General features: G+C 41.7%; 1 gene segment (V, D, J or C); it reads left to right on the forward strand.

The window, feature by feature from the left end:
- The first annotated feature begins 2,095 nt into the window (after nucleotides 1-2,095).
- On the forward strand, nucleotides 2,096-2,589 carry LOC115577903 (immunoglobulin kappa variable 4-1-like). The segment is given in 2 exon segments: nucleotides 2,096-2,147; nucleotides 2,255-2,589. Coding segments are annotated over 2 exon segments (387 nt in total).
- The last annotated feature ends 12,978 nt before the right edge of the window (nucleotides 2,590-15,567 follow it).

The following is a 15,567-nucleotide window of genomic DNA, read 5'->3' on the forward strand; positions in this document are numbered from 1 at the left end:
AATATTGAGACGCAGCAACAAGCTGGTAAATATTGCTGCTGAAACATGTCAGATGAAAGAGAGAGATAGTTACAGAGTGCAGACTGAGAGCAGTAGCAGAGTAAAACCAGCAGCAGAGTCCCAGTGAGTCAGGTCAGGACTGGGAACACTGGTCTCTCCTCAGTGTCTCTGAGACTGGAGTCTGGGAGCCCTGGGTGGCCTCACAGGTCACAGAGCCCACCTTCCTCCACTGGTCTGCAGGGAGCCTCAGGGTGCTGCTCCAGCTGTAGCGGCCGTCCTTCTCCAGCACCCCGGGGCTCCTGCTCTGCTCCCAGCTGCTGCTGCTGCTGCTGCTGCTGCTGCTGCCGTCCACCTTCCAGGACAGACTCCAGTCTGAGGGGAAGCCCTTGTTGGCCAGACACATGAGCGTGGCCTTCCCCTGCTGCAGCTCCTCACTGGAGGGGGGCAGCACCGTCAGGGTGGGGACGACTCGACCCACTGCAGAGAGAGAGATTCATAAAGTTTACATGAGGTCAGCTGAACTCCGTCCTGTTGGCTGCAGCAGAGGAGGCCTCTGGTTCTGCTGGTCTTCCTCAGATTGGATGAAACTGATCTGAAAAGTTTCACTTCCCTCTCTGAGTCCAGTAACCATGGCAACAGACAGGCATCACTGCTGAACCATGACAACAGACAGGTTTCAGTACTAAAGATAAAAAGTTCAAACTGGCACACTGTAAATCTACTGCATACTTTATAGTTAATAAAGTTAACATTCAGAGGTTCATGGTGAAACACACGATGAAGATTGTGAGACTTTTAATGTTTTAACTCTCTTAAATATTTCTTGTCTAGAGCCAAAACATCATAAATGATCAAATGTGTTTGTTCTCTTTATGTCAGCAGAAATCATCACTGAACAGTCAGACTTCATTACTGAGACAATCAGATTAATTCTGTTTACTACCACTTTTTAAAACCCATAAAGAAAATTATGGACTGACTTTAAAATAGTTTGCTGGGAGAAACATGGAGTAATACACATGCACATTAAACACTGAACCAAATGTTTTTGACTGAATTACTGAGTCAGAATATTTAAACTTAATCTTTCAAACATATTTTCATACAGAGTAATGTTGAGTCATTTTTCTACTAAAAATTGATCCGAATCTTGAAAATTAAAGATAAAGTTTGAGATGAGTGGATTTCAGTCTAGTTAATGACACTGTGAAGCCTTCAAGAATTATTCTAAATACATCACATTTCAAATATCAGGTAAATTATTTCTATAGGGACTACAGCCATGAAGTTCACATAGATAATATACAACATTTGTGTTCTTAAAGGAGACAAATGTACTTACAGTTAACATCCAGTCTGGTTCCTCCACCAAAAGTCCACCACAGTGATACAAACTGACTGAGCCGTCGTACAAAAACCTCTGACTGTAGAGAGACACGGCTCTCTGACTTTGACACAAACACACTCAACAAACACGTTCCCAGTTTACCTAATTTATGTTATAGTGGCTGATTATGATGGTTTGAGTGTTAAACGCAGACTCTAAATGTAGGAATATGTATTTAATGTTTTTATTGTGGAATGACAAATTTCTTCAAGCAAAATTCATTTGTCTTTCAAAGCAATTGAATTAAAGCATTTCAAAATAAAAGCTTTCTAATAACTCCTGCTAATTGTAACTAATTCTCAGACACACGTGTTCATTGTAGATTATGATTTAACAAAACAAACAATTTCCAATAACTCTTTCAACAATGATGTTGAGTTATGTTGCAGTTAATTAGGAGGATTTCACAAAATACTCTGAAGAAAAGTTGAACATCAACCTCAAACCAAAGACACATACAGATGAGAGCTGACACTAATCACTTCTATCATACATTGATTGATTGATTGATTGATAAGCAGCATGATGAGAGCGATCAAAGTCCCTGTTGGAGTCAGTCAGAACATTTCCATAGAGAGCCACTTTGCATCAGCAGCAGCATGCTCCAGTGCTCTGGGAGAGTTTATAGTCCTGAGAGTTGAATGTCTGGATGACTGACAGCTGTCCTTCATGACAACAGAAGACACAGAAATCCTCCTCATCACAAACATGACTTTGACCTCCGTCCTCATCTGGACTCTGCTCTGCTGCTGCTTCACAGGTAAAGTCCAGAGAATCAAACTCCTCTCCTCCATCAACATCCGTCCCTCTGACATGAAGCCCACAGAACCATGACGCTGCTTTATGTTTCTGTCTCTGTGTCCTCAGAGTCCAGAGGTCAGGTCACAGTGACTCAGCCTGGAGCAGTGAGCTCTGCTCTGGGAGGCTCCGTCACCATCAGCTGTCGGACCAGTCAACAGGTTGCTTATCCTTGTAACAATGCTTACTGTTTATACTGGTACCAACAGAAAGATGGAGAAACTCCTAAACTGTTAATACGCAGAACCAGTGAGAGAATGTCAGGGATTCCAGGTCGTTATACAGGCAGTGGATCATCAACAGACTTCACTCTGACCATCAGTGGAGTTCAGGCTGAAGATGCTGCAGTTTACTACTGTAAGAGTTATCACTGGATCAACAGTCAAGCTGTGTTCACACAGTGAAAAAGCGTCGTACAAAAACCTCCCTCAGAAACTGAACTGACTGCTGCAGCTGGAAGCTACTGCAGAGACTGATACACTTCACTGAGGACACACCAAATCAAAAGACTTTCTCTATCACAGCTTCTCACCATACATTCATATATGACCATCATAAGACCCCATGTTCTCATCTGATTAACCAACCAAATAATCAAGAGGAGCAAACCTGGGCCAGTTAATGAGAAAAGTCTTGGTCATGACCTTTGACCTCAGCTTCAAACTGAATAAAACCATCTCAACAATTTATATTTAAAGAAAATATGACACATGAGCTTCAGAAACTTCTTTATCAAAGATGGGCCAAACTAAAGCTGTACATGCTTCAAATTTCAGACAGTATATTTTTAAAATGTAGAAATTCATATCCTCTGAGGAAAATCTCATGTCTCATCACTGTTTGACTTGGTGATATCTCCACAGTACAAACACCCAAATCTATCAAACTGCTTTTATATCAATGTCACTGTGGTTTCATTCTTTAGTACAATTTCTGTGTCGCTAATAAATCTCTAGGAAAGTCTGATAACAGTCTAACAGCCAAGGAAAAAAAATGCTCTGTTTTATTTTACATGTTGTGGCAGCTGAAAAGCAGTCGCTTGTCTAGTTCAGATGAGATTTGGTCAAGACACCACATTTGACACAATATTTCTTTTCTACAAGTTCTTTACTGCTTGCTGTCAGGCCTAGGCTGGAAGGAGGACTCAGAAGCAGGGCGAGAAATGTTAAACCAAGATTTTATTCTGAACACCTGAGTTTCTCCTGAGAGATGAGTGACAACACAACGGCTATGAAACTCTACATAAACCAGTAACATGAAAAGGGGAAAGGGGAAGGGGACAAGGCGAGGAGAACACAAAAAAACAAAACAGAAAGCGCTCCAAATGGAGGGAAAAATAAAAGGCAAAAAACTGATCTACTTTGACGAGGACTAACTATGAAAATTAAGCAACATAGAACGCTCCAAAAGGGAGGATACAGGGGCTACAAAAGATTACTCTACACTGATATATCTAATAACAAAGAACAGAAGGCGCTCCAGAGGAGGGATAATCAAACAACAACCAAAATACAAAATAACAGAAAACACTCCAAGGGAGGAAATTCAACAGCAAACAAAACCTAGCTTCACTCTGAGCTGAAAAAAGTTACAAAATAAGGAATCACTCTTCTGAGGAAAAAACAAAGGAATCGAGAATACAAACACACTCTTGGTCTTGGAAACAATGGCTGTGGCAAGGGCTTGAGGTACACGCAGGACGAAATACTCTGGCAACGAGACAGGGGAAGACACAGACTATATACACATCAGGGGAGGGAGCACAGGTGAGAACAATCAGGGATTAGGGGAGACGTCAGACCGGTGACACAGAAGGAAGGGCAAGTGACCTGAAACGAGAGGAGAGTTATTTTTCAAAATAAAACATGAAATTCACAAGACAGAAAACCCAAGACAGGACGACCCTCACCGCGGTGTGACACTTGTAAGCAAGAGTCTCACATCAGCAGCACATAGATGATGTCTGAAGAGAGGCAGTCTCTCCTCATCCTTTATAATAGTAGAAACCAATACACACAATCGCAGCAGTCACAAGATTACATGTGAACTCACTAAAAATAAACATTCCCACTATCTCCACATCCACCACAGCTTAACATAGATTTAACATGTACATTACATAGTTTATGTGTCATACATCAACCATTGTCAGAACACAAATCCCCAGGAGAGGTTACACAGAAGAGGTTACTAAACACCCTTCAGGATGAACTCCTTAACTGAGTTCTTATCTATGCTAGCTTTTACAGCCCTCTATATCACAAGAGAGAAACCATGCAGGAGGCCCACAGGCACAAGTTTTCATCCCACACTTGTTAAGTTTCGTATGCAAGAATAACATATCAAAATTAAAGCTGCAAGCAGCGTTGAACGGGCCCTCGCAGTCCACGCGCGTCGGGGCGTGCTGCCGTCGATGCATGCTGCCGTCGGGGCTTGCTGCCTTCGGGGCATGCTCGAGCAACACCTTCCGCTGAGGAAGTCGTTGCTTCATAATTCGATGGACTGCTATTGCCGGTCTGAAATGATGAACGCTGAAGTCAGAAAAACTGTGTGAACTACTGCATGATTGCCCGGACAAAGACTGAGTCGATGCCAGGTCAGAGAAGAACTGATTAACTGATGGGATGTGAGATGTCACCTGCTGCATGATGAAATCTGAAGAAGAGGATGAAATTGCAGCTCAAGGGGGGGGTTTCACGAGTACAGTGTTCGAACCTATAGACGGCTAAACAGCATGATAGCTTTATATACTGACTGTTAACCACAGTACATATTTCGACCTTTAAACTGTAATGAGCATGGTCACAATCCCAAGAAACAGACTGAGTTGAAAAATCGGCATTAAAAACGAAATATTCATCATTAAGTCCTCACAATCCAAATGTAGCTGCAGTGCAAGCAAAGTGCAGCTAACTACTACTGAGACACAGGCTATGTGTAAACTGCAATAGTGATCAAATTATCCATAACTACAAGCAGAAACCACTTACATTTCCTCAAGAATGCACACATCATTAGGGAAACACACAGAAAGTCCATGCGGCTCCACACGGTCTGCTCACTGACTGGTCTTCTGCATTTTAGTGTGACTGAGCATGTCCTGACTCTTTGCACCAGTAGAGGGCGCTGTTGGACCTTTACCTGTAGAGCTTTCTTACAGTTTCTGTGACTGAGCATGTCCTGACTCTTTGCACCAGTAGAGGGAGCTGTTGGACCTTTACCTGTAGAGCTATCTTACAGTTTCTGTGGCTGCACATATGCTGGAGCACTAGCAGAGACAAAGTAGGAAATGTCCACACAAGAAGAAATGGGAAAACGCCTCCCAAACTCCATTATTACTATAAAGATATGTATTATGATTATATCTATATATCACATAAAATGTCAAAACAAATCTCCAAACATTTATCATTAGTAATATTATCTTTTTAACACTTACAGATCAAGTAAAATGAATACTGTTACAAACATTGTATTGACATGTAGTGGTCAGATGAAAACAACAGCACTGCACATTAAACTTCCAATGTTATATGGTTCTTAAGGTTTCATGAAACTGAAAAGAATACAGGAGAAAAGGTGGGTTGTTTTGCTCCGCTGCCTTAGAAGCAGAACAATGGTGACAATTAGTAGTAACATATTAAACCTGTGAAGAAACTGTTCAGGTGTTTTCAGTTGTACTTTTTATACATACATTTAGCACTTTTCTTCTTGAAAGATGCAAATTTCTCAGTGACTTTGTGGTTTAAGTTGTGGATGTCTTTGATACGTTTCTTCTCCATACAGAGCATGGCAACTGCATTAAGAAGATATTATCTTCCTGAGGAAGGTCTTGATTCTCTTCAGTGTTGAGAAGCACCGCTCAGATTCAGCTGTAGTCATAGAAGTTGTGATGAGGATGTTTAGCAGAGCCACAGTCTCTGAAAAGGTTTCCTGACGATTGCACTCTGTGACCAGCTGGTACAGAGCCACAGCTCCACTACGGTTTTTGAACTCATCATTGCTGTAGATGTGAGACAGCAGTGGGTAAGCCTCCATGGGGGTGTTCAGTACTGTTTCAGGGAACTGACTTTTGTACTGTTTGAATTTGTCTCCCTGCAGCAGTGTCACAAACCACAAACAGCCAAAAGTGTAAGTCCAACATCTGAAATAAGACCATCAGCTGAAAGCCAACAAGATTTTCTACATTTCCCTGTATATATTGTCTATGTGAAGTAAAAGACGTGGGATACAAATCAAGCTGAAGAGAACTTTTTCTCCAGTTCTTCCATCTGCTCTCCACTGTAGCTATGATGTCACGCAGTCTAGCTCACCCAATACACACCCATTATAAAATCAGAAGACGTCCTAAAAATCCTTAAAACCAAAACTGTGATGATTTGAAAACCGTAAAAGATTTTCAAAAACTGATTACATGCCGAATAGTTTGAGGTCTTCTGACTCTTTTAAAGTTGGAATGGAGTGTCTAGCTCAAAGTATGAGGGACAAGAAAAGGATGAAGGTCAATGAGTTTTGAAGAGGACTTGAAGATCCCATTGACACTGATTAGACTGCGACCAGAGCGCCATCTATTGGCCGATTTGCACCAAATTTTACACAAAGCCTCATCATGCCATACCACACAATGAAGACCATTTATGTGATAATCAGACAGTATTTTGTAAAGATATGCAACATTGTCTGTTTTCAACACAATATGCAGGAATTTGTCATTTTATATTTCGGGCAGTTTATGGACTATCAAAATTCTTTTGATAACTTTTTGTCAGGAGGGTCTACAGATGCTACATGCAAAGTTTGGTGCAAATTGGTCAAATTCTCTAGGAGGAGTTCGAAAAAGTAGGTTTTTCATTTGTCGCGATTTTGCGAATGGAAAGTTACTGCAAAAGTGGGCGTGGCCTACACCAAACAATTCAGCTGAATTCAGGGAATACATAGATATGAAGATTAATAATGTGCAACATATTAAGTGGGAGTTATGAGTGAAAAAGGCTTTTGCGTTGAAAATAGCGCCACCTGCTGGTCATTTTTGGTGTGTGAGTCACAGGGGCCATTCTATAGCACCTCTATGAATTTCATTTCCATAAGTGTTATGGTGTGGGCACAGGGCCAATTATGCAATTAAAGTGACGCCAGAGCGCCACCTAGTGGTGGATCGGTAAACCCTTTGTCAGATGTCCTCAGGAGGGCACTGACAATAAATGTACCAAGTTTCGTCTTATTCCGATGCACCATTGTGGAGATATAAAATACATCAATTTAAAGAGCGCCACCTTGTGGTCATCGCCTAAAACTTTGCAGAGGGACTCAGGGGCTCATGGGGAAGCAGTATCCTGAGTTTCATGTCATTTGATCTGACTACTGTGGAAATATCCAACACTTCCTGTTTTGAGCCAAATCTGCAGGAATTTGTTATTTAATAACTTCATAATTATTTATTTTAATTAGAATCCTTTAATAACTTTTTGTCAGGAGGGTCCACAGATGCTATGTGCCAAGTTTCGTGCAAATCGGTGAAATCCCCTGGGAGGAGTTCGAAAAAGTAGGTTTTCGACATTTTGCGACGTAGGAAAAAAAAACGGTAGGCGGAAATGGGCGTGGCCTATACCAGGAGATTCAGCTCAATCCACTGAACGCGTGGATGTAAGGTTTTTGAATGTTCGACAAAGTATATGGGAGTTATTAGCCAAAACGCGCTTTCCTTAATAATAGCGCCACCTAGTGGTGGAAATTCAGGACGACAATAGATTATAAAATTTTTCGCCAGGTGTGACTTATATTCCAAGTTTGGTGAGTTTTGGGGTATGTTCAGGCAGTGAAAAATGCGATCATTTTGGTACAAGGAAAAAAAAAAGAAGAATTAAAGCTGCAAGCAGCGTTGAACGGGCCCTCGCAGTCCACGCGCGTCGGGGCCTGCTGCCGTCGATGCATGCTGCCGTCGGGGCCTGCTGCCGTCGATGCATGCTGCCGTCGGGGCTTGCTGCCGTCGATGCATGCTGCCGCCGGGGCTTGCTGCCGTCGGGGCTTGCTCAAGCAACACCTTCCGCTGAGGAAGTCGTTGCTTTATAATTCGGTGGCCTGCTATTGTCGGTGTGAATAATGTACGCTGAAGTCAGAAAAATTGTGTGAACTGCTGCATAATTCCCCGGACAAAGACTGAGTCGATGGTCTGAAATTTTTTTTCCTCCGGTGAGGGAGGAGGGAGGAGCGAGACAACCGCATAAGTGATGATGATTGGCTCCCTAACATTGAGTGAGAGTTCTTAAGCCAATCAGTGGCAATGTTCGGTTTACACACAAGCCACACACGCACACAGCAGCCTCACACACTCAAACTAGCAGAGGGGAACTGCGGCTATGGCGAGTCCGGAGGGAAAGTTGATGTTTTCAAAATGGAAGTACAGACACTGTTTTAATCTCATTTGTCCACGTCCATTGTAAGCAACTCTGATCTAATGAAGCATCTCTAAAAGGCACACGCTTCTACAAAACTAACACTGGACAAAACTCTGTTGCTGACGCTGTTGATGATGATAGCAGGCCAGGTGTGGCTAACGTGTGCTTTAAAAACTGAATACATGCCCAATAGTTTGAGGTCTTCTGACTCTTTAAAAGTTAGAATGGTGTGTCTAGCTCAAAGTATGAGGGATAAGGAGAGGTTGAAGGTCGATGAGTTTTGAAGAGGACTTGAAGATTTCCCCATTTACTTTCCATTCAAAATGATTAGACTGCGACCAGAGCGCCATCTAAGGGCCGATTTGCACCAAATTTTACACAGACCATCAATAGGCGATACCACACAATTATGAACATTTATGTGATAATCGGATACTATTTTGTAAAAATATGCAAGATTGACTGTTTTCAACACAATATGCAGGAATTTGTCATTTTATATTTCAGGCATTTTAAGGCCTATCAAAATTCTTTTGATAACTTTTTGTCAGGAGGGTCCACAGATGCTTCACGCAAAGTTTGGTGCAAATCACTCAAATTACCTAGGAGGAGTTCGAAAAAGTAGGTTTTTCATTTGTCGCGATTTTGCAAATGGAAAGTTAGCGCGAAAGTGGGCGTGGCCTACACCAAACAATTCAGCTGAATGCAGGGAACTCATAGGGATGAGGTTTAATAATATGCAACATATTAAGTGGGAGTTATGAGCCAAAAACGCTTTTGCATCGAAAATAGCGCCACCTGGTGGTCATTTTCGGTGAGTGTGTCACAGGGGCCATTCTATAGCACCTTTATGAATTTCATTTCCATAAGTGTTATGGTGTGGGCACAGGGCCAATTATACAATTAAAGTGACGCCAGAGTGCCACCTAGTGGCGGATCGGTAAACCCTTTGTCAGATGTCCTCAGGAGGGCACTGACAATAAATGTACCAAGTTTCGTCTTATTCCGATGCACCGTTGTGGAGATATAAAATACATCAATTTAAAGAGCGCCACCTTGTGGTCATCGCCTAAAATTTTGCACAGGGCCTCAGGGGCTCATGGGGAAGTAGTATCCTGAGTTTCATGTCATTTGATCTGACTACTGTGGAAATATCCAACACTTCCTGTTTTGAGCCAAATCTGCAGGAATTTGTTATTTATTAACTTCAAAATTATTTATTTTAATTAGAATCCTTTAATAACGTTTTGTCAGGAGGGTCCAGAGATGCTGTGTGCCAAGTTTCGTGCAAATCGGTGAAATCGCCTGGGAGGAGTTCGAAAAAGTAGGTTTTCGACATTTTGCGACGTAGCGAAAAAAAACGGTAGGCGCAAATGGGCGTGGCCTATACCACCAGATTCAGCACAATCCAGTGAACGCGTGGATGTAAGGTTTTTGAACGTGCGACAAAGTATATGGGAGTTATTAGCCAAAACGCGCTTTCCTTAATAACAGCGCCACCTAGTGGTGGAAATTCAGGACGACAATAGATTATAAAATTTTTCGCCAGGTGTGACTTATATTCCAAGTTTGGTGAGTTTTGGGGTATGTTCAGGCAGTGAAAAATGCGATCATTTTGGACAAAGGAAAAAAAATAGAATAAGAAAAATCAGAATAATCATTACAATTACAATAGGGACCTCGCAGGTTCCCTGCTCGGGCCCTAATAATAATCATTACGATTACAATAGGGACCTCGCAGGTTCCAATAGGGACCTCGCAGGTTCCCTGCTCGGGCCCTAATAATAAAAAGCGATAGAAAAACAATAGGGTCCTTGCAGGTTCCCTGCTCGGGCCCTAATTAACCGTCCGGGGCAAGGGAGCTCTAAATCCAGCCTTACGTTGCCTGTTTTGATTAGCGATACATTTCCTGCACTCCCTTCATCAGGTTCCAGGTTGAAACAGAATAATGTATAACCGGCGCCAAAATCGCTGCGTGATATGGCCAGTGACCTGTCTTTTAGGTGCCTTCCTGTGGTCTGTATCAGCTGATAATACTCTCTTGTGTAATGACCTCTTTGAAAAAGCGGTTGAAAGGGTTTTGCTGGAAAAGACAGTCCATCGGCATACAGACTTATAAACTCTGTGTCATAGTTTGCAAAATTAAAGGGGTTGCGGGTATAACTTCCTGTATATCCTTCGTTATCGACAAATGCTACAATAACAAATTTAGGGATCTGACCAATATATATATTTTCCTGGTTGCACACTCTAGTTCCAGCAGGGATGGAGAAAGTCTTCAAAGCGACTCTGTCTATAGCATATTTAGCATTAGTATGCTGTAGAGCTCTGCTGTGAGCTAAGCGCACAGTGAGGGCAACAGACACCTTTTTTACAAACACGCTGGCTGACATAATCTTAACATGGAATTGTGCATTTACAGCAGTCATAAGAGAGAATTCATCTTTTGAGCGAATACATTTCAGAGAAATATCCACACCATTTAGCAACAGTTTTTCTTGAAAAAACAAATCAGCGTGTATTGGGGCTATTAACTCCACAATCCGACTGTTTTCAGTATATGCGCCTCTAGTCGCTAATCCTGTGTTGGCTCCAGCTATAGATGCATCATCCATATGGCCACTGGTGTCCTTACAAAACAAACCCGGGCTGAACTGCTTGTCCAAAGTGTCCTTTCCATAGTTAATTAAACACTCAATTATGCCTCGACATGGGTACGTGTTGGAAGACTGGGTTATAAGCCTATCTCCCAGCATGATATCAACCTGTGAAAATAAGGTACATCCTGGGTAGTTTATAAATCCAACGTCTGCTGCTGGTGCCAGATTTGTACCGTCTGAATTAGTAATTCTCACACGTGTATAAAGACACGATTCATTCAGGTCTAGGTAGTCCTCCCCACTAGCCGATATGTAAAATTCCAGAGGACCTGTGTCCGTAATTGCAGAAACCGGAGGGATTTCAACATAAGTAGATTTTTCAATAGATGTCTGGGTGTAGGGAATGGTAAACAGATCCAACTCGATCTTTACAAATTCTTCAGACTGATTATGAATGAGTGCCATGATTTGTCTTTTTAGAATTTTAGCCTAGAATATGTCTTTAGACAATGTCCTGGAGCGTCTGTTCGGCACCCTGTAACTCCTGCTGACTGACTTCTTTTTGACTGCTTTGCGTTTCTTAACAACAGTTTTACGTTTTTAACCACACTATGGCTACACCCACGTCTGGAAGGGGGTCTTTTCAAAGGTCTTCTGCTTTACACCAGCATGCCACTCCCATCCTGATGTCTTGACATTGTATTTCTGGCAATATTCGATACAATATCTCCTGCTATATTTGTAGCCGCAGTCCTTAAATGTGGTTTAGCTAGGCTGAACCCGCTTTTTAACAAAGGCATAGCCATCCTAAATAGACTACGAAATATCCCTCCTAACCCATTGCCATATTGAGTAATAGCCCCTATAAAACCCTGTAACTCACCCCCTGCCTGATTCATATAATATGCCATATACCTGGCATCATCACGAGTGAAGGGTACGTGTGTCATTTTACAGACAGTACTTAGAAAAACTGCTTCATAGGCCTGAAGTGTAGCTTGATGATTACCTTACCAAATGCAAAGGGGATATACTGGTTTTGATCGTTTTTTAGTGAGATCTCAATATCATCTATCACTGCTTTGCAGAGCGATGTGTAGTGTGGCTTGTCATAAGTCAGAGTGGGCATACGCCTGGGCTCGTCTGACACATTTATACAGCGGAGAAGCGGTACATAACTATCCTCCACTAGTTGATAATTTACAATATCGCTGTAGATAAATATATAATACACTCCTGCGTGTATATCCGCAGGATGTGGAGCAGTGTGTTGTTTTTTTAAATTTAGGGTGGCAGGTATATTGATCACAGCTAAACGGCCTTTAAATGTTAAACTGCAGCCTTCTGCACCTGAAAAAATAACTCTATTTGTGATGTTATTGTACACTGGACTCATGCGTGATACTTGTGGGGTTACTATACATTTTGCATTAAATTCCTCAAGTATTCTAGGTATAGTATCATAAAATCCAACCGCCAGAGATATGATGTATGTTTTCTTTGTTTTAGAGTCATAGATGTCCACATCAGCATCTTCTTCCGGGAAACTTTTCCAAACACGGGGATACTGGACTTCGATAACACCGACTTCATATGGCTCGTTCAAAACTATTGGTTTAGCTAATTTAGTCCGATATTGCCATATCTTGTTATTTGGATATACATGGGATGAAGCATTACTGGGGAGGGTGATGTAAAAGCCGTTCTTCTCCATAGCTCTGATGTATATGAACACCTATTCAAAATGCGTGCTGGTCAGCCTTTGAGCACGTCTTTTATCACACATTAACAATATCTTTTTCAGGAATCATCGAGTTAAATTTCTCAGGCCAACCCAGCCATTTAACAAGAACCATGTTTTTGCGGCCTAATTTTTTTCTCATCAATATTTTTTCTATTATGAAAGTTTTGTTTTATCAATAATTACTAATTGCAGCTCTGGCTCATAGAATGTGCCTTTCACGGCCTCACCCCCACAATCTAATAACCTGTACACAGGCGGATCTCTTGCTACACGTTCGGCTATTGTAAAATATTCATCTGTGAAGGTTTGCTCGTAACCTTTTCTAAACACACCGCGAAGTTTTGAAATTCTCACTTTATCGCCCAAACTGTATTTGAAGGCTACCGATCTCTGAGCTTTTAACTTATATAAATTGTTAAAGACCGTTTTCTCATTGTGTTTATTAACAGCATTAGGGGCCATTTTTATTGATCTGTGATGAGATTTGTTGTAGGAAGCGGTCAGGTCCTGAATCACATCCACATATCTATGTGAATTTACAGACGATAGATACCTCCACATTCGAGTCTTGAAGGTTCTGTTAAAACGCTACACCACACTGGCTTTAGTTTCGTTTGATATTGAAAAATGTTGGATTTCATACCGATCCAATAGCTGTTTGAAGTGTTTATTATAAAACTCTGTGCCAGCGTCCGTTTGAAGTTTTGTAGGTATACGACCTTCACTCAGTATGTTGTTAAAAGCTTTTGTAACATTAATGCCCGATTTATTCTTAAGACATCTGACCCACGCGTATTTAGAGAACACATCAATACACATTAGCAGAAATTTCACACCATCGTTTTCGTCAGAATATTCACTCATATCTACTAAATCAATTTGGAACTGTTTGTCAACACCGCTAACCAAAACCCTGTTCCGGGGAAAATGTCTAGCTGCTTTGGCATGAAGTGTATAAACATCTTGTCCCAATAAAAAGTGTTTCACGTCTGATACCGCAGGAGCAGCCCCCGTAGAATCCCTCACAGCCTTGCGAAGTTTGTAGACGCTGCCGAGACCTCCTGGATTAGCAGGGTCATGGTAAATCTTATGCATTGTACTTTCCATGTTAAGGATGAGACAGAAATGACACGCATGTGCATCCTACACAGGCTTTTATTTTAAAGTCAAACAAAATATCAAACATTAACTTCTAATAATAGTAACCATTACAAACATGGTCAAGTTTTTAAACAAACACACACACACACCACACACACACTTTGAAAAATGTGTTAATAATGAAAAAAAAAGAAAAAGGAAAAAAAGAAAAGAATAAAACATAAAAAAAAAAATGTCATGTAGGACCATACAGTTGTCACAAGGAACGTCAATGCTCTTCCCCTTCCCAGAAGTTGGTAATAACACTTAGTTGCACAGTTTTTATATAGTCCTTGCCAATTTGTGTCTCATACATCTTGGTGATTTTGTCTGTGATTCTCACTACCGATTTCAGCTCGTGCAGTATGGCCTCAGCTGCTCCTTGGATTCTAAAATCATTAACAAAGATTCCCTTGGTAGTTAAGAATGTTTGAATGGCCGAAATAAATCGCTCATTCCAAAGTCTCTCTGTAAGCTGATCAAAGTGGATCTCGTAGAAATCATCAGGGACCCCCACACACAGTCGTGTGTGGAAACTGAAACTGTTGAGGAGATGTATGAGGCTCCCAAGGAGGCGATTGCTGAGTGGATGTGAGAGTTTCCCAAGGAAGCGATTGCTGAGAAGATGAGACAGGGGACCAAGGAGGGGGCCAGACCGAGTTATATGGAGCTGGAGTGTCTGCTGCCAAAATGAGTGGAGATGCAGGACTATACTCTGAAAAAAGATAAATGACATCACGTTTAGAGACAGATCTGAAATTAACACATAGCTGTAGTTGTAAACATGATTACAAACTGAAATTGTTCACAGTATGCCTACCATTTGTTATTAGCAGTCTGTGTGTCTGATGATTTTCGGCCTACACAAGGCAGGCAGGAGACTGCTCTGGATGCCAGGCGATATATCATCAAAAACAAGGCGCTTTCTAATATTCTCATAACAATTGTAGAGTCGATCTCGCTTCACACACACTAATAAAAATAAAATCATCTTGCTTGTGAAAAAAACGATCGGCCACAACCCGATAAATCTCCGGACCTGTGGCGCCAACCAACTGCGAAACATAAATTGTCTCAGGATATCCTGGCTGGTCAAGATCTGAGCAGACAACCGAACGCAGATGCAGACATCGAACCGCCACGTCCAACATCGTCCCCAAAACCAGAATCTGCCTGACAGTCGACGCTCATCTTGACTCTTCCATCGTGGTATTTTAAAGAATAAATATACCCGTTCAGACCCGCATACTCTAGATCCATCCCCATCCTAGCGTTAGCTCTAGCATTGACCGTCATATTTCCCACTACACGCTTCTTTTTAGTACGCTGGACATTCACAGCGGCTGCGCTAGGATAATGACCGCGTGACATACCATCGACGTCTCCGATCAAATTCTCCAGTTTGATAAGATCGTTGTTTGCCATGACTACGCAGGGGTCCCTTGTTGCTCAGAAGAAATCCGAAGGTGAAATGAACTCAGTTGTGCAGCTCATATATACAGT

This window comes from Sparus aurata, unplaced genomic scaffold, assembly GCF_900880675.1.
Source record: "Sparus aurata unplaced genomic scaffold, fSpaAur1.1, whole genome shotgun sequence".
Taxonomy (NCBI): Eukaryota; Metazoa; Chordata; class Actinopteri; order Spariformes; family Sparidae; genus Sparus; species Sparus aurata.